This window comes from Nuphar pumila, chromosome 8 (genome assembly GCF_984573655.1).
Source record: "Nuphar pumila chromosome 8, dmNupPumi1.hap1.1, whole genome shotgun sequence".
In the NCBI taxonomy this organism is placed as follows: Eukaryota; Viridiplantae; Streptophyta; class Magnoliopsida; order Nymphaeales; family Nymphaeaceae; genus Nuphar; species Nuphar pumila.
The window spans coordinates 13762643-13785774 of NC_143256.1; the positions used below are offsets into that span (position 1 = coordinate 13762643).

General features: G+C 36.3%; 1 protein-coding gene across 2 annotated transcripts in view; it reads right to left on the reverse strand.

The window, feature by feature from the left end:
• Positions 1-23132, reverse strand: part of LOC149829647 (actin-interacting protein 1-2-like) — a 70607-nt gene that overhangs the window by 28859 nt on the left and 18616 nt on the right. The window contains exons 2-4 of one of the 2 annotated variants that reach the window (XM_090016061.1): positions 22632-22793; positions 18373-18556; positions 6348-6770 (exon numbers count right to left, since the gene is read on the reverse strand). In XM_090016061.1, coding sequence (XP_089872187.1) covers positions 6348-6770; positions 18373-18556; positions 22632-22793 — 769 coding nt within the window. Of the gene's footprint in view, positions 1-6347; positions 6771-18372; positions 18557-22631; positions 22794-23132 lie in introns of those variants that run through there. The other variant, XR_016433737.1, reaches the window with a different exon arrangement.

The following is a 23132-nucleotide window of genomic DNA, read 5'->3' on the forward strand; positions in this document are numbered from 1 at the left end:
ATTTGCTTTTGATATTGTTTTCAGGTCTGGTATTACTGATGATAAGAAAGTTGACACTCCAGAAGTTGTTAATGTTAAAATGAAGATTGATGATGGAGAACTTCTTGCAGACCCTACTCCTTATAGACAGCTTGTCGGGGCACTTTCCTATCTATCCATTACCAGACCAGATATAGCACATGTTGTTCATACAGCAAGTCAATTTCAACATGCTCCTACTTCTGTTCATATGGGAGCAGTCATGCGTATTATCATATACATCAAGTCCTCTCTTTCACAAGGACTTTTCTTATCTTCCTCCTCTTCTCTTGATTTAATTGCATATACTGATGCTGATTGGGGAGGTGATCCCAATAACAGACACTCAACCACTGGCTTTTGTGTCTTTTTAGGGGAATCATTGATCTCGTGGAGGTGTAAAAAGCAGCAGAAGGTATCTCTCTCATCCACCGAAGCTGAATACAGAGCCATGGCAACCACGACCATGGAAGTAGTTTGGCTCCGACGATTGCTTGCTGACATGGGAGCTGAAGCAACAAAGGCTTCACAAATGTGTTGTGACAACAAAAGTGCGATCTACATTGCCAGTAACAGAACATTCCACGAACGCACCAAACACATCGAAATGGATTGTCACTACGTCAGAGAGGAATATCTACACGGGATAATTGATCTGCCATATGTCACTTCAGAATATCAGTTAGCAGACTTATTTACAAAGCCTCTCGCTGCTCCCCGATTTCACTTTCTCTTAGACAAACTTTCGCTCATTGTACCGTAAGTTTGAGGGGGAGTGTTAAAATGTAAAACTGTACACATATGTATATATAATAATATTATATTATTATTATATATATATATAAATACATTTTTCATTTCTTTCTTTTCTGTATTTTTTTTCCTTTATTTTTATTTTTTGTCTTTATGTCATCTAGTTCAGTTTGAACTAGAATGACTGTTGCTAGTCAAGTCCTGTCCAGACTTGACTAGCAATAGAGCTGTTGGACTGACACATTCCAACAGCTCTTAACAGAGCTGTTGGACTGACACATTCCAACAGCTCTAAATAGAGTTGTTGGACTGTGTCCAACAGCTCTATTGAGTCCTCTTTCAGCTGTGTATATAAAGGGGTGCAGCCCCTCTTGTATTTCATTCCAATGCTTCTTAAGCAATTGGTTTTTCATATCAATAAATAATACATTTTTGTTTTTATTTTGTTTCCGGTTATACCCTTTTTAAGGGTTATGCTTTAGTGTCATTCTTGACACTTGCCCTTGTTAATCTAAGCTCGTGTTTCGAAGATCCCCATTTCATTTCATGCTCAACAATGCAATTATGGCATCGACTGGTTCAGACATATTCTCAAGTTTCTCAGGCCAGAGTATTATTTTTAAAGAAAGAGTTTCAAATGCTAAGAAAGGACTCCATGACTATTATGGAGTATTTGAACAAAATGAAGACTATTACAGATCAATTGGCCATTGTGGGATGCCCTGTTAGTGACAAAGATATGGTGCGACAAACTTTGAGTAGGCTGGGGTCGGACTATCATATGATGGTTACTTCCTTATTGTGTTTACCAGATTTACCTACATTTGAAGATCTTCGTGTCAAGCTTTTACAGTATGAGATGACGTTGAAAGGATTTTCTGAAGATACTCATGCTCATGTTGGAGCACACAATGTTCTTGCCACAGGAGTTGCCTATGGGCGAGGACGTGGTAGGTATGATTTTCGAGACAAATGGGGTCAAGAAAGAAATGGACAAGGAAGTCGTGGAATACTACCTACACCCAATGTTCCTCCCAATGGGCAAAGGCAAAGGACAATACCTACCTGCTTTCTCTGCAACAAAAAGGGACACATAAAGGCAAATTGCTGGTTTAACCCGCAAAATAGAGGAAAGCAATTGGAGACAAGAAAGGGAACAGATACATTGAAAAATAGTAGAGAAGTCAAAGAGTTACTATTATTTGCCTTGGCTGAATTGAATATCAAACAGAATAATCAAGGTACTTGGTATGTTGATTCGGGTGCAGCCACTCATGTCACTGGTGATGCTGGTAAGCTCCTAAATCTTGTTTCTTATGTTGGTAGAAATAGTATAGTCACTGGAGATGGGTCTCACCACCATATTTCGCACATTGAAAATTTTGTAATCCCCATGTCCAACTATTCTCTTGCACTTTCAAATGTCATTCATGCTCCTAATATCAAGAAAAATATTGTTTCTGTCTCTAAACTTGTAGATGGCATTAATGCTTCAGTTGAGTTTACTCCTTTTTCTGTTTGTGTTAAGGACCTTCAAACGAGAGAAACATTCACTGAAGGAAAACGTCAAGGAAATATGTACGTGTTCCAAGAGAATCCTTCCTCTCGTGTTCAACCTGTTGATTCCATCTTGAAGCTCACATCATCATCTTCAGTTTCTACTGAGAGTGTTTTTAATCTTTCTGAATGTATTGAGTCGAATCTTTGGCATGGTCGTCTGGGTCATTGTAGTAGTCGCTTTATTGATAAGCTTGTTTCAAGTAGTCTTATTCCCAAGTCAAGTCTAGACTTAAGTGTCGATAATAAAAAGTGTTCTAGTTGTCTTAAGTGTAAGAGTCATGTTCTTCCTTTTCATTCCATTAATAAAAGAGCTTCAAGACCATTTGAAATTATATGTTCTGATGTTTGGGGCCCGGCTCCAGTTCCTTCCATGTATGGCACTAGATATTATCTCATATTTGTTGACAGTTATTCTCGATATACATGGATCTTCTTTATGAAAAGTAAATCTAAAACCTTCAAGTTATTTCAGAATTTTCATTCTTTTGTTCAAAACCAATTCTCTCAGAATATTATTTGTTTCCAATGTGATGGAGGGGGTGAATTCTCTTCAAATGACTTCATAAATTTCCTCCAAACAAATGGAATAAGTAGATATGTGTCTTGCCCTCACACACCTCAACAGAATGGGATTACTCAACGGAAGCATTGTTATATTGTCAAGAGTGCAATGAGCATGATGCATGATAGTAACCTTCCAGTTACCTTCTGGGCAGAGGCTTTTCACACAACTGTCTATGTCATAAATTGATTGCCTATGAACATCTTAGAGAACAAATCACCCTATTTCTCTTTGCATGGTGTGCATCCAAATTATCACGATTTGCGTGTATTCGGGTGTATGTTATGTTCATGTTGACAGTTCAATGCGGCACAAGTTTCAGGATAAGGCCTTAAAGTGCAGATTTGTGGGGTATGCTGATGATTACAAAGGCTACAAATGCTATGATCCCGTGAGCAAGCGCATAAAAATATCCAGAAATGTTGTGTTTGACGAATCAAATTTTGGTCATAATGCTAACACTCCTCCTGAAATTGAAGTTTATCACCCTTGGTTGAACTCAGATCTCTTTTCTAGTATTGATAATGTATGTTCTTCTTAATGTAATCAAAGAGACTAGGGAAACGTATCTACTGTTGCGCAAAGAACTCAAGAAAGTGTAACGTCTGAATCACTATTAGCCCTCGAAAGGTATAAAGGCATTGGTTACTCTCGACGTGAGAAGGAGATACCTCCCAGCTTTAATCAGGAGCATAATTCTCCTTATGTTTCCACTCAATCACTTGCTCACAGAAGGTCTACCCGACCTCGGCATCCTATTGATAGGTGGGTCAGTTATGAGAACTTCACGATGGATTTTCAACTTTTCTTAACCTCTTTGGGCAAGGAAGATCAACCGACAACATTTTATCAAGCAATAAATTCTAAGAGATGAATTGAAGCTATGAACAACGAAATGGCGGCTCTTCATGAGTCTGGCACTTGGGATATTGTTCCCAGACCACATAATCGGAATGTGGTTGGGTCAAAATGGGTCTATAAGATAAAGTATAAGCTAGATGGTGCTATCGAGCGATATAAGGCAAGGCTGGTTGCCAAAGGATTCACACAGGAGCAAGGACAAGACTATGATGAGACCTTTATTCTAGTTGTGAAAGTGGGAACTATCCGCATCATAGTATCATTGGCTGTTGAGCACCAGTGGACTCTCAACCAATTGGATGTGAAGAATGCGTTTCTACATGGAACTCCGAAGGAAGAAGTATACATGGAGCAGCCCACTGGGTATGCAAAAGGGAACTCTAAAGAATACGTGTGCAGGTTAAAGATAGCTATATATGGTCTAAAGCAGGCATCTCGATCTTGGTTTGACAGTTTCGCTCTTGAAGTAGAAAAATATGGGTTTAGTCGGTCTCTTCTTGACCATTCTCTTTTCATATTTAAATGCAAAGATATAATTACCCTGTTATTGATATATGTTGATGACATTATCATTACAGGTAACTCTAATGAACATATCGAACAGGTTAAAGAACTTTTGAATCATAAATTCAAGATGAAGGATCTTGGTAAACTGCGATACTTTCTTGGAGTAGAAGTTGACAGGACTCCTTAAGGCATGACGCTTACTCAGCATAAGTATACCATTGATGTTCTTAGCAAGGCAGGTATGACAGATTGTAAGCCCCTCAGCACACCCAATGTACTTCATCAGAAACTCAGTTGCTAAGATGGAGATTTGTACGAGGATCCTACAGGATATCGCAGGATAGTAGGAATGCTTCAATATCTTACCTTCACTCGGCCTGACATTGTCTATTCTGTCAATCAGGTATCTCAGTTCATGCATGAACCACATATTGAGCATATGAAAACCGTTAAACGCATTCTTCGATATTTGAAGGGTACTATTGGAGATGGTCTTCTGTACAGAAAGAGTATGCCTGGTCATCACATGCATGAACTCCTTACTTACACAGATGTAGATTGGGCAGGAGATCCAGATGAACGTAGGTCTGTCTCAGGATACTGCGTTTTCATTGGGCTAAATCTTGTCTCCTGGAGCAGTAGAAAACAAAAAGCCATAGCCAGGTCGAGCACAGAAGATGAATATAGATCAATGTCAGCTACTACAGCCGAAGTAACATGGATCAGACACCTGTTGACAGAAGAGAATCGATTTCTAAAAGTATTCTCTTGTGTGACAATCAAAGTGCTATCAACATGTCATTCAATCCTATCTACCACAGTCGTGCCAAACATATTGAAATTGATCAACATTTTGTAAGACAAAAGGTTGAAGAGAAGGAAATTGAACCAGAATACGTGCGGACTGCTGAAAGTTGTTGACTTGTTTACAAAAGGACTTATCAAGGACAGATTTTGGATGTTCATGGTCCAAAACCATGTACAACTGGAGGGGGGGTGAAAAGATAATGTCATTTAGTATAAGGTCTGGAACTCAGAATCCAGACCCAATTCCTTTCATTTTAAACACATGCTCATTAATGTTTCATTAATGGCATGCTGTAATTTTATCATAACATGTAATGGGTATTTTCATACCCTAGCTATTGTATTTGTGTGTATTTAATCAGAGAAGCAAAAATGAATACCCTGATTAGGGATTTTTGCTGCAGCCACATTCTCTCTCCCCATGTTGTGCTGTTGCTTGTAGATGAAGAAAGGAACCCATGATTTCTATCAAGGCGGGTCGACCCGTTTATTAAACGGGTTAGTTTAAGCCCAACCTGAACCCGCCTAAAAGGCGGGTTGGCGGGTCGGGTTGGGAGGTCGTGTCAGGTTTTGCCACCCCTAATCTCAATATTTGTCATATTTTATAACAAAATCTTTGCAGTTTGTAGTTCTACTTTTAAAGGCAGTGACATTTTTTATTGATAAAAATATAATTTACAATCAAGCTCCTTTACCACCGGAGAAAATTATTAACACTATCACAATTCACTATACATGGAGTTCACAAAACTATACTAGTCATCAATAACTTCACTTTTCATATTCTTTATATATTTTATATTTTTCACTCCATTGTTCTCTAAAATGCCAAAATTACTTCTGTAATATCACATAAGGGCATTTTGTGAAGCACATTCTTGTACCATTTCTATATTGAGGGATCTAACATTTCTCCATCAACGCAAGATTTCATTTTCTTGGTATTCAATTGCAATGAACATCTAGTCAGTCTTTTCCCTCAAGACATGTTTTATTTAGAACACAAGATCTTGTTGGCTTACTATGCCTGACTCAACATTGAGTAGTAATTTTAGCTAGTGTGTAAATTGCCTACCCCATCAAGGTGCAAGATTGAATTGAAATATATTCATTTCAGTGATCATATTGGATAATAGAAAGACACATCATCATGTTCTCCAGCCTAGTTGCAATCATAAGTCATCAAGAAAATCAGCTTCAAAAAGATGGTGCAAGCACACAAACCACAAGGTATAAAAATAAAGGCAACTACTACATGTACATGAAGAAATGGTGCTACCTTGTTATCAAAGGCAAATGTGGTGAGCTCTCCTTCCACCACTGCAAAACATTTAATTTGAGAGTTCTCCCTTCTCTGTAACCTTCCTGCACATCCAACTCCTTGCATCCATCGGACAATCACCCCATCATAACTGCTAGATAGAATAATATTCTGGCTGCCTTCAGAGGTGACTGCCAAACCAGTGACGCTCTTCATGTGCCCAGAAAATGATACTGGCATCTTTTCTAGGTCATTGGCTGAATATATACTAATAGTGCCACCAAGGGAAACAGTGACAAGATGATTATTCTGCCACAGGCAACCAACTAGCATTCCATCCAGTCCAGAATCAGATGAAGTAAGTGTCTTCTTCACCTTACCGTTTCCATTTTCATCAATCTCCCACACTTTTGCAGTTTTATCTGCAGACACTGTTAGCACCTGAAACAGCAAGATAAGCTTTCGCAGTAAGATATGAGAGTTGGCTACTAGAGAAATAAATATATAAAACAAAGAATGAATAGGTATCTTTCTGTTGAGTCACACCAAAAGAAAAAATCATAATCAGCAAGTGCATTCTCTTTGAAGACCTAAAAATAAGAAAAAACAATGTATCAAATATTGCATTAACACTTTCCTTTAATCCACCTGTAAAATTGCAACAGGCAATTCAGTCAAAACCAGAAATCCAGCAGTAGCCGATGTGATTCGAAGCTAACAAGGAAAATGAAGGGCTTTTCACCATCTCTATTTCTCATAGTGACATAATCACTTCAACAGATTAAGTTTGCAAACTAAAGGCTATTAAGATACAGCATACAATGCAAACTACTTGTCTTAGATGTTCAAATGATATAACCCAAATATTGTTAAGATATATATATATACATATATATATACTTGTATATATATTATATACTTTAAAGTTAAGTCAACTGTGGTTGACTTAGACTAGTTGTTGGACTGCTGGTCCAACGGCTAGAAATCTAGCCATTGGACTAGGTCCAACAGCTAGTCAAACTAATGTGGACTCCCTTTTTCTCTCCTTTAATCTCTTTTCTTCCTCCGTTTCTCTATAAATATGGGTGCCTTTGTAAGGTAAGAGAGTGATGGGTAGTTTTAAGCTTCTTGTGTGTTTTTGAGTGTATTGTAATGATGATTAAAATGTATTTTTCTTTGTATTTTTAATGTTCTTTATTAATGAAGTTATTCATTCACATTCTATTGTGTTTTATTTTAGTTATTATGTTTTTATCCAAATGCATTGTGTTTTTATTCTTGGAGTTCATTATAGAGTGCATTGAGGTCCATGCCATTTTGTGACATGGTATCAGAGCAAGGCATCATGGTCTTGAAAAAGATTCGTATTAATGAATAGCATGGATTCAAGGATTTTGCATTCCGGTATGTATCTTTAGCTTTTCTATCTTCATATGTATGGTAGGTGTTTTGAAAGGGTTATATTAAAAATGAATGTCTTCTTTTGAAATTAGAATATGTAGAAATTGTTAGAAGTCAAGCACCTTCGACCAGATCTTCATCCACAGCAGAAGAGAAAGGGATTTGCAAGAAGGAGAGGCGGCAATGACTGACACGATTCTCAATGAGAGGTTGTGCCCTATATTCAATGTTATATATATGATACAAGTTGGATTGGGTCTGTCAACCCAGACCCGATAATACCAACCATGTAAATACAATACAAAAGAATCATTTTGGGTCTAGAACTAGACCTGTACACTACATTCTCAATACCCTCCTTCAAGTTGTGCATGGTTTTGCAACATGGACAACTTGTTCTTCAAGAACCAAAAACGCATATTGGTACGGCCCTTAGTGAACAAATCTGCCACTTGGTCAGCCGTAGGAACATAAGTAGGTGCAACTTCTCTATCTTCAATCTTTTGCCGAATGAAGTATTGATCAATCTCTATATGCTTTGTGCGACTATGGTGAATAGGATTAAAAGCAATTTGTATGACACCTTGATTATCGCGCAAGAGAGTGGTGGGTAGCATAGATTCTCCAACTTCAGTCAAAAGATGTCTCAGCCATGTGGCCTTTATTGTAGCAGCCACCATAGATCGATACTCAGCTTCAATACTAGATCGTGCAAATGCACGTTGTTTCTTGTTACTCTACGTCATCAAGTTCCCATCAAGAAAAGCACAATATCCAGAAACCGACTGCCTGTCATCTGGAACTCCAGCCCAATCTGCATTTGTGTATACATCCAGTCGATGTTGCTCCCCTTTAGTCTTGGATTGATGATAAACTAGACCATCTCCAAGAGTTCCTTTTAAATATCGAAGGATTCTCTTGACAACATTCATATGCTTTGTTCGTGGATCATGCATGAATTGTGAAACTTGATTCACTGCATACACAATGTCTGGTCTAGTGAAGGTGAGATATTGGAACATACCCACAAGACTCCGATATTTCTTGGAATCTTCATATGCTTCCCCATCCCGGGATCCGAGTTTATGATTAAGGACACTAGGGGTGGATAGAGGTTTATAATCCTTCATGCCTGCCTTATCCAACAAATCCAAAGTATATTTGTGTTGGGTTAGTGAAGTGTTTCATCCTGTCGATCCACCTCAACCCCTAAGAAATAACGCAAAACCCCCAAATCTTTCATCTTAAACTGTCGACTCAATAAGATCTTGGTAGCTTCTATGTGTTCATCGGAGTTCCCAGTAATAATAATATCATCCACATATATAAGAATTAAGGTGCGTACCTGACAATCTCGAAAAATAAAAAGCGAATGATCAAGATGAGATCGAACCCATGTCTCTGAACTTCAATAGAGAAACTATCAAACCATGAGCGGGAGGCCTGCTTTAGCCCATAGATGGCTCTTCGTAGCTTGCAAACATGCGTGTTGGGGCTATGTTTGGTATAACTAGAGGGTTGCTCCATATACACCTCTTCCTTGAGAGTGCCATGCAAAAAATACATTTTTGACATCAAGTTGACTTAGAGTCCATCCATACTGAACTGACAAGGACAGAACTAATCGAATAGTTTCCATCTTGATCACAGAACTAAATGTTTTGGCATAATCTTGCCCGTATTCTTGAGTGAACCCTTTCGCTACTAGCCTCACCTTATAGCGTTCAATGGATTCATCGAGTTTATACTTGATTTTATAGACCTATTTAGATCCTACAACATTCTTGTTCGATGGTCTAGGAACAATCTCCCAAGTCCCACACTCATGTAAAGCTTTCATTTCCTCATTCATGACCTCAACCCATTTGATTGACATAGATGCTTGTGAGAAACTGATAGGTTCATCATGCTTTTCAATCTGGGAGATGAACAGTTGTAAGTCTGTAGAGAAGTTGTCATAACTTACCCATCTTTCAATAGGATGGTGAATCCTCTCAAGCCTCCTGGGTTGCACAATAGGTCGTTGAACTTTGTCTTTGTTTCACTGCACATAGGTAATCCCTTAAAACTTTGTAACATCTGAAATGACAGGCATAGTAATATCTTGTGTGTTTGTCGACATTTCCTTTTCTGGGTGTACAACTGTACTATTTTGTTCTGCAGATAGTGTATGACATGAGGGTACGTCATGCATCACCATTTGATCAAGCACCTCAGCAACAAGCCATGGCTGATAACTTTTAGCATCCTTACAGTGTCCCTCTGTACTTCCTGAATCATCAGTATGAGTCTCGTCAAACACGACATTCCATGAAACTCTGATGCGACTGGTAGTGGAGTCATAGCAGTGATATCCTCTATATTGATCAACATATCCAACAAACCTACACCTGCATGCATTTTTCTGAAACTTATCACGTTAAGAACTGTCAATATGAACATAGCATATGCAGCCAAACACTCGCAACTCATTATAGTCAGGATGAACCCCAAATAGTGTAAATAGCGTAAAATAAGGGGATTGATCTGCTAACAATTTCATTGGCAGTCGATTTATGACATAGACAGCTGAATGAAAAACTTTCATCCACAAGTTTAAAGGAATGTGAGTGTTATGCAACATACTCAGCGCACTCTCTACAATGTGCCAGTATTTTCTTTCAGCCGCACCATTTTGTTGTGGTGTGTGTGGACAAGATATTCGACGACCTATTCCATTATCTTAGAGAAATTCAGTAAATTCCTTTGATAAGTACTCTCATCCACCGTCACAATGAAAATATTGAATTTTAGTTGAAAATTGATTACAAACTAAAGCACAGAATGAGCAAAAAAGCTTGAAAACTTCAGATTTATATTTGATAAAATAAATACAGGTGTATCTAGAGTAACTATCAATGAAAGTAATGTAATAATGATTGCCCAATAAAGAAGACTGTGGGGCATGTCTCCAGACATCAGAATAGACAATTTCAAAAAGCACAAAATCTCTTTGATTTATTGAATGAAATGGAAGAACATGACTTTTACATAATTGACAACGGAAACAAAGAAGAAAATCAGCCTCGACATTCAAACTAGACTGCGGAACAAGTCCACTAGACACAAGCTTCTCAATAAATGAATGATTACAATGACTAAGACGACGATGCCAAATCTCTGGCTTATTACATTGAGATAGACTAAAACAAACTTTGAATGACACTGGACGAACTGGTTGTGAATTTATTGATGCATCATGAACTAGAAGAGACTCCTTGAAGACATACATGTTTCCCTGTCGTTCTCCTTCAACGAGTGTCTTCTTCGTGAGAAGATCCTTGACACATACAGAAAGAGTAAATTCGACAAAAGAATTAGTATCATCGACAAGTTTAGAAACAGAAACAATGTTTTTAACAATACTAGGAGAATGGTAAACATCAGATAAAGGTAATGAGGAATTGGGGAGTAGAAGGAAAATATTTCCAACATGAGAGATAGGATGAAGAACACCATCTCCGGTTTTAATAAATCTTACCAATATCACATGTCACATGTGCAGCAGCCCGGAGTTAATGTACCAAGTCTCCTACTCAGTTTGCTTGAAGCTCAATTCTGAAAGAGCGAAAATCAAAAGATTCTTCACATTTTTCTTTTCATCTCCTTTACGGTCGTCTCCTGCTTGTCCCCTAGTAGAAGGCCCAGCACCATTAAACTTGCCTTTGTTTTGCGGATTATGCCAGCAATTTGCTTTAATGTGCTCCATTTTATTACACTGAAAACATGTCGGGATGTTTATAGGGTTCCCTGGATACAAGTTAGGTGACATGTAGGGTATGGGAAAAAGCCCACGGCCTCCTTGATTACCTCTTCTATGTCCACGCCCGCCTCAAAAGCCCCCACGTCCTCGCCCTAATACTACTAATGTGACAAGTACCTCATGGTTGTTGGAATTCAGGGTCATCTTCTCGCCCCTAATGGTAACTTCATATTGTAGTAGCTTAGTCCGTAGATCTTCAAAACTGGGCAATGAAGGGAGGCATAGAAGAGAGGTGACTAACATGTGGTAGTCAGAACCCAGACCATTCAGTGCCTGTTGAACCTTTTCTTTGTTAAGAATTACGCAACCCACCATGGCTAGTTGATATGTAATACTCTTGATTTTGTTCATGTATTATGTCACTGATAAACTCTATTTCTTCAAAAGCTGAAATTCTCTCTTTAAATACAAAATCCTAGCTTATGAAATCTGTGAATAAGTCTGCGCCAATATTTGCCACAACTCTCTGGCTGAACATTCATCTAGGATGGCCACTAATATCTCATGAGAAAGCATAGAGGTAATGTAAGCCACAACTGCCTGATCTTTTCTTCTTCATGTTACAAATTTTGAATTATGAATCAATTTGTTGGAAACCTCCCCTTTATCATCTCGCTCTTCTTGCAGGACGAATTCTAGTGGTGCATGGATCGTTCCATCAAGATATCCAGAGAGATCCAGACTCTTAATAAAAGGAAAACTTTGTCGCTTCCAGGTCAAGTAGTTATATGAGTTGTCCAAGGAAACTGGAAGGGAGAATCCATGTGAAAGGACAACAAAAGAACACTCTGACCAGCAGTTTGATTTACCAGCAATGTAAATCTGTTTTTTTTCTTTTTGCTACGAAAATAATATTGCAGGGAAACAAATAATCAGTAGAACACGACAAATTAATGATCTGAATTTTTTTTTTGTATGGACCGAAACTTTGATTTGGTTTTGGAGAATAAGATTTGACTTGAAAGACAAAAGAGAGATCTAAGTTTAAATGGAAACACAAATCTGATCTGATACGATCAGATTTGATTTAACGCTGCTGAAGGGAAGAATCAATATGCCATGGCCAGATCTAATTTAGTCTGGCTTGGAACGAAAACACTAGATCTGGAACGATCCGATCCAGCATCAAAGAGGAAAAAAAATAATCAAGATTTAAGAAAACAGATCTGGTTTGACATGACCAGACTGTTTGACGTGAACAGATTCAGTTTTAAGAGATCGAAAACTTAGAGAGGAAGAAAGATGTTTAAAAATTTTAAGAAAGAGATTTTTAACCCAATATGATAAGATCAATTTTCAGGACAGAAGGAGAATAGAATCTGATCTGATAAGATCAGATCTTGGATCAAAGAAAGGAAGAAGAGAACTCGACCTAGTATTTACTTCTCAGCCTGCTCTGATACCATGTTAGAAGTCACGCACCTTCGACCAGATCTTCATCCACAGCAGAAGAGAAAGGGATTTGCAAGAAGGAGAGGCAGCAATGACTGGCACGATTCTCAATGAGAGGTTGTGCCCTATATTCAATGTAATATATATGATACAAGTTGGATCGGGTCTGTCAACCCAGACCCGATAACACCAACCATGTAAATACAATACAAAAGAATCATTTTGGGTCTAGAACCAGACCCGTACCCTACATTCTCAATAGAAATTATTGTCTTTTAATATATTTTTTAGATTATGGATATGTATATTGAAAAAATTATATTTTGCGAAAATATGTGGTTTCTTAAAATCTTATGTGTTTCATGTTTTGCAAAATATTAATTTTTTACATTTTTTTTTGTGTCTCTTAATGTATGTATTTACATAGATTATCTTTGGGATTTTTAATATATAGTGATGTTTCTTTGGTGATTCTAACTATGTGACCATGCATGATTTTAATTATGTAGCCTTTGTGATTATTATTGGATGGCATAAGCATGATTTGTCATCATGAACTCGAATGCATATTTTAATTTCTCTATTATGCATTATATTTTTTAGTGGGTTCTTGTGTATGCTTCTTGAGCATTTTATGAATAAAACTTATATTTTTTAAAAGACTCTTGTATGATTGTTGCTTAGCCCTTAGTAGTTTTATGTGCTTTTTGGTAGCTTAGTGACTTGAGTGTTTGTGCACTTTTGTAACCCTTAGTGGTTTCTTTCTTGTGCATTGATACTTCATTGCATGTTTCTTAAAGATTTTATATTTGTTACATTGTGATAAAATTCTTTGTATGATATATATGAGTTCATGGTTGTTGATAGTTATATAGCTCTTTGTGAATCTCTATATGTTTGTCATCAATTGTCTAATAGTAGACTAATGATTTAGATCTAGCTTCTTAGAAGCTTTTCTTTAATAAAATCATATACTTTTGTCTTTTTATTGAGATTTATTGGATCTTTTGTATATGATGTGCCTTAGTGCACTTGTTTCTTGATTGGTGGATTCATGATTCCATTATCTTTTGAAAGATACTCTAACATCATAATTTCATCACATCTATGTAGATTATTTATATTGGGCATGATTCTTGTCCATTATTTGCTTGTCAAAGTTTGTAAAATTTGTCATGAGACATCTTGTGTTGGAAGTGATTGCATCAATTGACATATTGTTGTGCATATGATTGAACTATATTCATTCTAAGTCTTCATCTACCTTTATTGGATTTGATTTAAAACTTTGTTTTTTCAAATCGGTACTTTTATATATGAACTCACTTATTTGAAAATCAATTTCCGTGAGTATTTTTTGCCTTCTTTTGGCATTGTTTTTTGTCCATCATAGATTTTTCTAGGATGCGCCATTTATTTTTTGCCTTGTTGTTGGGTCAGAGTTAGCCGTTGAGGTGAGTTATGTGTGCACCTCATGTCATCTTACTAGTCTAGATTCCCAAAGGTTATGAGTGATGTGTTGTCACTTGTCTTGGGTTTGATTGGTATCTACATCCATGTTGCTTTTGTTGAACAAGAGATGCTTGTTGGGGTGAGTTGTGTGCACCTTGGTTTTCTTATCAGTATAGATTGTCGCCTTATAGTTTGGCTCTAATTGACGGTTGTTTGATCTCTAGTTCTATGAGTGTGTTATATCACTCATTTGTTTATTTGGACAATGTTATTATGAATACTTATAATTATGTTTATCTCTGATGGTTATCTATTTTGAAAATATGGTGTTTGAAAGATTGTTAAAATTGATACATTTATCCTTCTTGATGACATTAGTTTGTTTTTATTACAAGCTCTCTTACTTCGTGTCTTCTCCTATTATGTCTCTTATTTAAAAGATATTTTTGTGGTGAGTTATATGCACCCATTGGTTATTCACATTTTGTGTGTTTGTATTATACTCTTATTCTAGTAGCTGATGCACTTGAATATTGAGGTTTGTCTCTTATTTAAGTGTCATTTTACGTAGACAAGAAAGATTTGTTTGCAATGAGTTAGGTGCACCCATTGGTTATTCATACTTTTTGTGTGTTTGTATTATGCTCTTTTTCTAGTAGCTGAAACATTGAGGTTTGTCTCTTATTTAAGTGTTATTTTATATAGATGAGATGTTCACACTTTTTGTGTGTTTGTTAAGCTCATAAGTGGCATTGTCATTGATCTCTTGTTCTAGCAGCTATTACACTTGAATTTTGAGGTTTGAAGGTCAAGCGAGGTAAATTGCTTATGGTGGTCGAACTATTGTGAAGGTTTGCAAAATATCATTTCTTGATATTTGTGGGATTTTCAAATCTCTCCACAAAATTTCTAAAAAAAATTCACTCATTTACCCTTGTCTGGGAAATGGTTATTGAAAATTCTTCATGCATTTTGCATTGAATATGTTTTAATTGCATGCTTAAAGATATTTTAAATGTGTTCCATGATTAGTTATCTTGGGTGATTTACATCATGATATGCCTTGGTTGCATAGGATGCAATATTTTGAGTGTATTTATAGATATTGTTTCTATTGTTGAGATTTAAATTGTTATTAATATTTGTCATTATTACAAAATATCTCTTGTTATGATTTGTACGTGGGATTTTGAACTTCCCCATTATTTCTGTTGTACATTTAATATGGCTACTTGTTTTGAAAAACCCTGCTTTATGAATATTTTTTGTGTGGGTTAAACTCTTTTGTGAGTTATTTATTCATGGTATTGATGTTGTTTGAAAATTCATATTTCATGCATTAATGTGCTTTTCGAGATAGATGTGTGTATTGACTTTCAATAATGCATGTTTTCATGAATGTTTAAAGTGATGAATGATTTATACGTTTATCTTTGAGATATTTTATGCATGCATCTCTTCTTTTGATAATATGCAATTGTGTTCTCTTATAAATCAAGAACTATGATTTCGTAAAATTATCTATTGAGGTGAGACTCTCAATGAATATTGTGTATAAAAATTTAATGACTTTCAAAATTGATGTTGAAAAATTTTCTTACTATTAAAAGATTTTGAAAATTATTAAAATGTCTTATTAAATATGTATTGTATTTTTGGCGTGTTTGGTCATTTATATATATATATATATATAGAGAGAGAGAGAGAGACAGAGAGAGAGACAGAGAGATGGGTGTGTACGAAATGAAATATGCGAATGAAATGTGCTAAATGGGTTTTTCTGCTCTTTTGGTGTGGGTTTTTTTTTTGCAGTTCTGACCCCATAAATGTGTTGGGCATGGTCAATTTACGAGGAATCCACACTTGGATCATGTGTTTTCGATGAAAAAAATGATATTTGGAGCCTAAAAATTAACAAAGATTTTGGAATGGTGATTTTTTAAACGTTATAAAAACCCGCTCATGTGTCAGAATCGAACACTTAAAGAGTTGAACCCTATAAAATCAAGTACATAGATCACATTTGTACGATTAGAATTTAAAAATAAAACAAAAAAACCCTGAAAAACTCATTTAGCATGTTTCATCTAGCATATTTTATTTAGCACGTACCCATTACTCTCTCTCTCTCTCTCTCTCTCTCTCTCTCTATATATATATATATATAGTTATTTTTAGTTGGATTGCTCCTTTTGCACTCTTTAAAATATTGGCATTATTGATGATTCTAGAGACCTTTCGAGCATATCAAGGAAGATCTAGAAGCTCCTTCAAGAATTTGTATTATAGAAGAACATGTCGATATCTTGTGTAATGGGATTCCTTTTGTAATTGCAAACTTATAGTGAGTCAATGTAAGTTTGAGCGGGGGCGTTAACATATATCATGGTTGCCAGTCGAGGAAGCAGGAGCAGGAAGCGTGGCACTTTCAAAATTTTAGGAAGCGAGAAACGTGAGACTACTTAAAAGCGAATCAAGAATCATCTTGGAAGCGACCTAGGAAGCGAACCAGAAGCGACCTACGAAGCGAGGGGGAAGCGAAAAAATAAAAATAAAAAAAAATGAAAAAAGGGAGGAAGCGCAGGAGAAGCGCGGGATAAGCAACGGGAAAGCACGCTTCTCAAAAAAAATGGCGCTTCCCAACACGTTTCGGAAGCACAACATTTCGTGCTTCCACTAGGCTAGGTGCTTTCGGTAACTCTGATATATATACTTTAAAGTTAAGTCAACTTTGGTTGACTTGGACTAGTTGTTTGACTTATGGTCCAATGGTTAGTGTGGTCTCCCTTTTTCTCTCCTTTAATCTCTTTCTTCTTCCTTCTTTTCTCTATAAATATGGGTGGGTGGGTGCCTTTGTAAGGTGAGGGAGTGATGAGTAGTTTTAGGCAGAGTTACTGGAAGCACCTAGCCTAGTGGGGAAGCATGTTTCGGAAGCGTAAAACGTCGCGCTTCCAAAACGCACTGAGAAGCGCCAATTTTTTTGAAAAGCGCATTTCCCATTTATGGGAAGCACGTTTCTCTTTTATGGGAAACATGCTTCCCATTTATAGGGAACACACTTCCCATTTATGGGAAGCACGCTTCTCCTTCGCTTTCCCTGCATTTCCTCCCTTTTTTGTATTTTTATTTTTATTTTATTTTTTGCTTCCCCCTCGCTTCCTAGGTCGCTTCCAGATTCGCTTCTGGTTCGCTTTCGAGACGATTCTTGATTCGCTTTTAAGTCGTCCCATGCTTCCCGCTTCCTAAAATTTTGAAAGTGCCACGCTTCCCGCTTCCACTTCACATATCGCTTCCCGCTTCCTCGACTAGCAACCATGGTTTTAGGCTTCTTGTGTGTTTTTTAGTGTATTGTAATGAGGATTAAAATGTATTTTTTTGTATTTTTACTGTTCTTTATTAATGAAGTTATTTACTCACATTCTATTGTGTTTCATTTTAGTTCTTATGTTTTTGTTCAAATGCATTATGTTTTGACCCTCGGAGTCCATTATGGAGGGTATTGGGATCCGTGCCATTTTGTGACAAATATAACCTCAACCAGGTTTATCCAACTGCACAGAAAATATGAAAGAATTTTCTATCAATACCAAAGTAAAGCAGACTAAAGCACACAATGAAACTTTGGATTAACACTTCCACTCACACCTGTAATACAGACAAGTACAGCCCCATCAGAACCAGTATGGTGCTGGAGACCATTGGAATATAGGTAAACCAGATTGTATAAAACTTATTCAACAGATAAATGAATGTGCTTCTTCGATCAACCAAAAAACAAAAAAGTAGAAGAAAAACTCTCCATTAGTCAGGCATTTGATTATATAAGTAACATTTAAATTTAATTGTGTTCCAATTAAAATGTTCATATTATCAATCTAAGAATCTGAAAAAGGAAAAAGTAGATATCATTCAATGTAGATATTTGCATCCTAAGTCCACCACTGGAAGTACAATTATTAATCAATAATGAAAATAGCATAGGAATATCATAAATACCGCTTTACTGTCAGGACTCCAACTAACAGCATAGATGCTACCATTGTGACCTTCAGCAGATAGCTCCCCAATCTTTTCTCCTGTCCTCCCATCATATAGTATACCTTTCTTATCTGAACTTACACTGATAAACCTGCTTCCATCAGGAGAAAACCTTACGCAATTGACAAAGTTGGAATGTTCCCTGCACTTCAAACAATAATTTTTCCTTTACATACTACCTCTGTTCGGTAAGACATAATCAAGAACATCTTTCTCAGCACATTATATTTTATTATGGCCACAAGCCTACATTGCTACAATGCCATGAATGAGTTTTTTATCATTGACATAAAATTAAAATAATGACTACATTTCTCCTACAAGAAATTTTGAAAAAAAAAAAGAAAAAATACCAAGCACTCGATGTTAATTAATATGAACCCTAGAACATTTTTCCAGAAGTTTTGCATTGGACTCTGCAAATCAAGGACACGACTGTTGCTCCAAAATAAAGAGTATGCTTCAACAATTAATGGGGAAAGGCATCTTGTAAACAATGTAGCCAAATCACACCAATGCACAATATTTGATGGGCCAAACAAGCAATGCAAGGAAACTTGAATAAATGTTATGTTTTTGCGTTCTATCTTGAACCAAGAGGCTACCATGAATTAAAATCTTAGAAGGATGAAGACATCTAACACTCAATCCAATTGCATCGATCAGAAGATGGCAGGTTTAGTGGATACTTAAGGGAAGTTTTCCACTTTTTCATTTTTTCTGTTTTGGTTAGCTTAACTGGAGTGCAGACCAGTGAATTAATGAGGTAACAAAAATAAAGGGTTCATATACATCATGATGACCAGTTTAGAGGTTTATCCCAGGGTTACCAGAAGTACCATAGGACATGGGGAAGCATGCTTCTCCGAAGCGTATTTCGGAGGCGCGAAACGTGGCGCTTCCAAAATGTATCTTTTTTTCCTTTTTTTGTTTTTTCCTTTTTTTGTTTTTTCCTTTTTTCGCTTCCCCCTCACTTCCCCCTTCCGTTACCCGAATCGCTTCCCCAACTGGCAACTTTGGTTTATCCTTTGAAGTACAATATGTTATAAGGAAGCATTACATGAGAGTCAAAATTGATTGGCTAGTGAAGTCCTTTTTTGTATTCAAGACCCAATAGGTCAAAAGATATAGTTATGAAGGGCATTTTTGTAAACTGACTTAAATTACCTTTATAAGGGTCAATATGAGAGGGATAGGGCACGATTCCAGCCCCTATTCTCTTTCTCCCTTGTCTTTTCTCACTTCCTCTCTTTTCCTATATCTTCTTCTTCCTCCTCACTCACTCATTTCTCTCACCTTGTTTCACAGTTCGCACACACCACATATTCTTTCACACATCAAAGGAACATAATCATGTTACCATCAATCTGAAGATGGTATCAGACCAAATGAAGATATGAAGGGAAATTTTGAAGCATACATCAACCACAAAATGACAAGGGGATTCATGACCTGCCACATGGGAGCTCCAATCAGTTTTGGTTGCATTCATGCAGATAATATTTCAGAAGATTTTGGTTAGGGAGCTCCAAAATCCAAAATTCAGTTTTTAAACATTATAACAAAAAGTATTCTTAGGTATTTCCAAAAAATCTATGTAGTATAAACCTCCTTCTTTACAGCCTTCTCCAATCAGCTTCCCTGAGAGACGATCTAGCACTCATAAACCAATAGAAGAGAAAGAAACATTATACCAAAGGTCACATAATTAAGAGACAAACAAAAGATTTAGGCTTAACTTGGGAATATATCTAATTTTTTGAATAAAAAATCTCTTTAAAATATTTTCAAAATTTCTTATTCCCTTTATCTCAAGAGATATTCTATCAACAATAAAAAACATTTGACTCGCTTGAGTTATGACATCCAGATAAAATATCACAATTTAGTGTCATATGAAATGAGGCACATGAGCCAAGAAGCCAAAGAGACTTACTGGGATCAAAGATGCCAACAGAAGAGACCGTAGCTTCGGTTGGTGAAGCTCCTTTGAATAGAGGTTGAAGAGCTTCTACAATTTGAGTCAAGGACATGCTCTCAATAGTTGATTCTTGTGTAGCTTTGAATTCACTTGACTCTTGAGCAACGGAGGCTACCTTCTTCTCATAGGGTATCTTTAGTTTAGGACAATATATCTTGACATACCCCGGTTCACGACAATAATAGCAAATAATTTATTTTTTTTTCAAACTCATTGTCTTGCTTTCCATAGCTATCATTGTTTGGTCTCTTATAATGTGATAGTTATAATGTAGTAGTTGGTAAGCATGGACATGGTTTCTCAGCCTAGACACGACTATGACCGAATTATCATCATCTTTAAATGTCTTTTTTTTAGTCTATTTTCTTTCATACTTAGCTCTTCAATAGAGAGAACTTCTCCTTTATGAAGAAAAGCCGATTTAGTAGACTCAAACTCCGGTCTTAGACCATTGATGAATTGATAGAAATGTTTCACATCAATTTGTCTTTGACGGAGTTCTATGTCTTTGGGATAATGTCATTGTGACTCAAGAAGAGCAAACTCATTCCAAAGGTCGAACAACTTACTAAAATATTCTCTAATACATTTTTCTCCTTGAATCATAGTGTGTACCTTGTCTTACAAGTTGCAAATGTGGGTAATATCTTTAAGACTATGTCACAGGGACTCTTCAACTAGGTGCCGCACTCACATCGCACCCGCACCCGATGCGATCAACCTGACCCTGGGTGCAGTCAATGCACCCAGGGTCATTTATGTCCAACTTTTTGCCGCATCCCCGCACCCAAGTTTTTTTAAAGTGTCGCACCCCTACCCCTGCACCTGCACCCATGTGACATAGATTTAAGAGAATACATTTTCTTAAGATAGTCTCATGCAAATATTTATTTGCATGTTCAAATTTAGCTAGACTCAAGCACTTCTTGATATCAAGACTACTAATGACCCAAGACATAATCTTGGCATGCCCCATTCTCCATTCTTTCCATTTTTTCTCATATGTGGCCATAGCCATAAAGATTCAAATAGAGATACATGTTTAAATTACTTTGAATAGAAAGCTAATCTAGTTTGATCTAATTTCAAATCTAACAAATATGTTAATCAAATCCTCAAACTGTATGAATCCATATGTATATATGAAACTTAAACCTTTATGAATGTGCAATTAGATTTTCTAGAGAAGCGTCATTTGTTAGTAGCCTTTTCCCTTATCGATTAACTTACTCTTTTATCATTTATATATCCATAACCTATGTTAACTGTTAAGAAAAAGAAAGTTTGCCAAGCCCCTCATGTTCTTGTCATATTTTCTGCTTTTTGCCATTTTTATAACCTTCCAGCCTTAAACACAGAGGGAGAGAGACCTAAATTAGTAAGTGTTCCTGATGTGCTCAGACTAGATTCATAACTATATCGCTCTCATGAAGGGGGCTTGGCAGTTATAATGTATTTTGAAGCAATATTATCAAGATATGAACTGTGATCTGGAAACCAGCAGGGCCCATCCTCTAGGACAGAAAAGCTCTCTAGTTATGGCTTGAAAAATCTGTTTAGATTTTTGGTAGAAAAAGTGGTAGTCCTGTCCCTACAAGAACAAAGATCAATTATATTAAAACATTTACCTAGACGGTGCAGTTAATTTAAACCTGTGTTGGCCATTTTAGGAATAATAGTTTAAATGTTATCTTCAATACCCTGATATATTCCCCTTGGATGTTATTAGTTAATTCTCTTACTAGTTTTAAACAGACTACACATCAGATAAAGGGCAGGTATACATCTCCCTCACTAGAGCACATAATTCCTTACAATTTGGAGAAAATATTATTTACATCATGTGCATTGCTTTTGGAAAATGTCATTCAAGCATGAAGATACTAGGAACACTTATTTATACCATGATTTTATATTCCATTGCAAGTTAAACGTTATAGTAATGTTTCAAGCCAGAGTGCACTCCTAAAGTTTGAGAATGGTCATTATTTACTTAAAAGCTAACACATCATATACTGAATAGCTATTAGAATTTCATTTGCTTCGACAGGCTAACATGTCACGCTTCAGTTCCTGCATTGGATCCTCATACCTTTACCAAAAAAGAAAGACAATGTACCAAAGGATTCTTCATACAAAACAATTATGTTAAAACAGCTGAACCTTTAGCAAATTTGCACTATCCTTGACCTAATATAGTATAAATCAATCTCTTAATACCATAAACAAGACTAACCTTTGTGACAGTTTGAACCTAAATGGTGGTCCCTCATAGAAATTCACCAAGTAATCTTCTCCACATGTAACAATACGAAAAGGTCTTGTAGGCTTGAATGCACAACTTAAGACACGTCTTGAATGACCGTCAAACTCACCAACAGTTGATCCTGAATCCCACCTACAAACAAAAACAAAAAATACAACAAAGAGAAGGAGATCACCATGACAAAGATGGATTAAACTATAAATTGTGCAAAGCACAAAATACAACCGAAACAAATTTAAATGTAAAATATCAAGGCAATCTCAATCAAACTTCACATATGGTAAATAATGCTAGAAAAAAAAAAGATATTATCTCTATCATAAACAGAATGTCAATGATAGAAAGACAAAAAAATCACCCTTTCCTTACTCTTTGAGGTATCAAAAGAAAATGGAATTAGCAACATTATGCATGCTTGCTTTGTCATTTTTTAATTGTGTGCAAATGATTCAATTATAAATAATAAAAAAA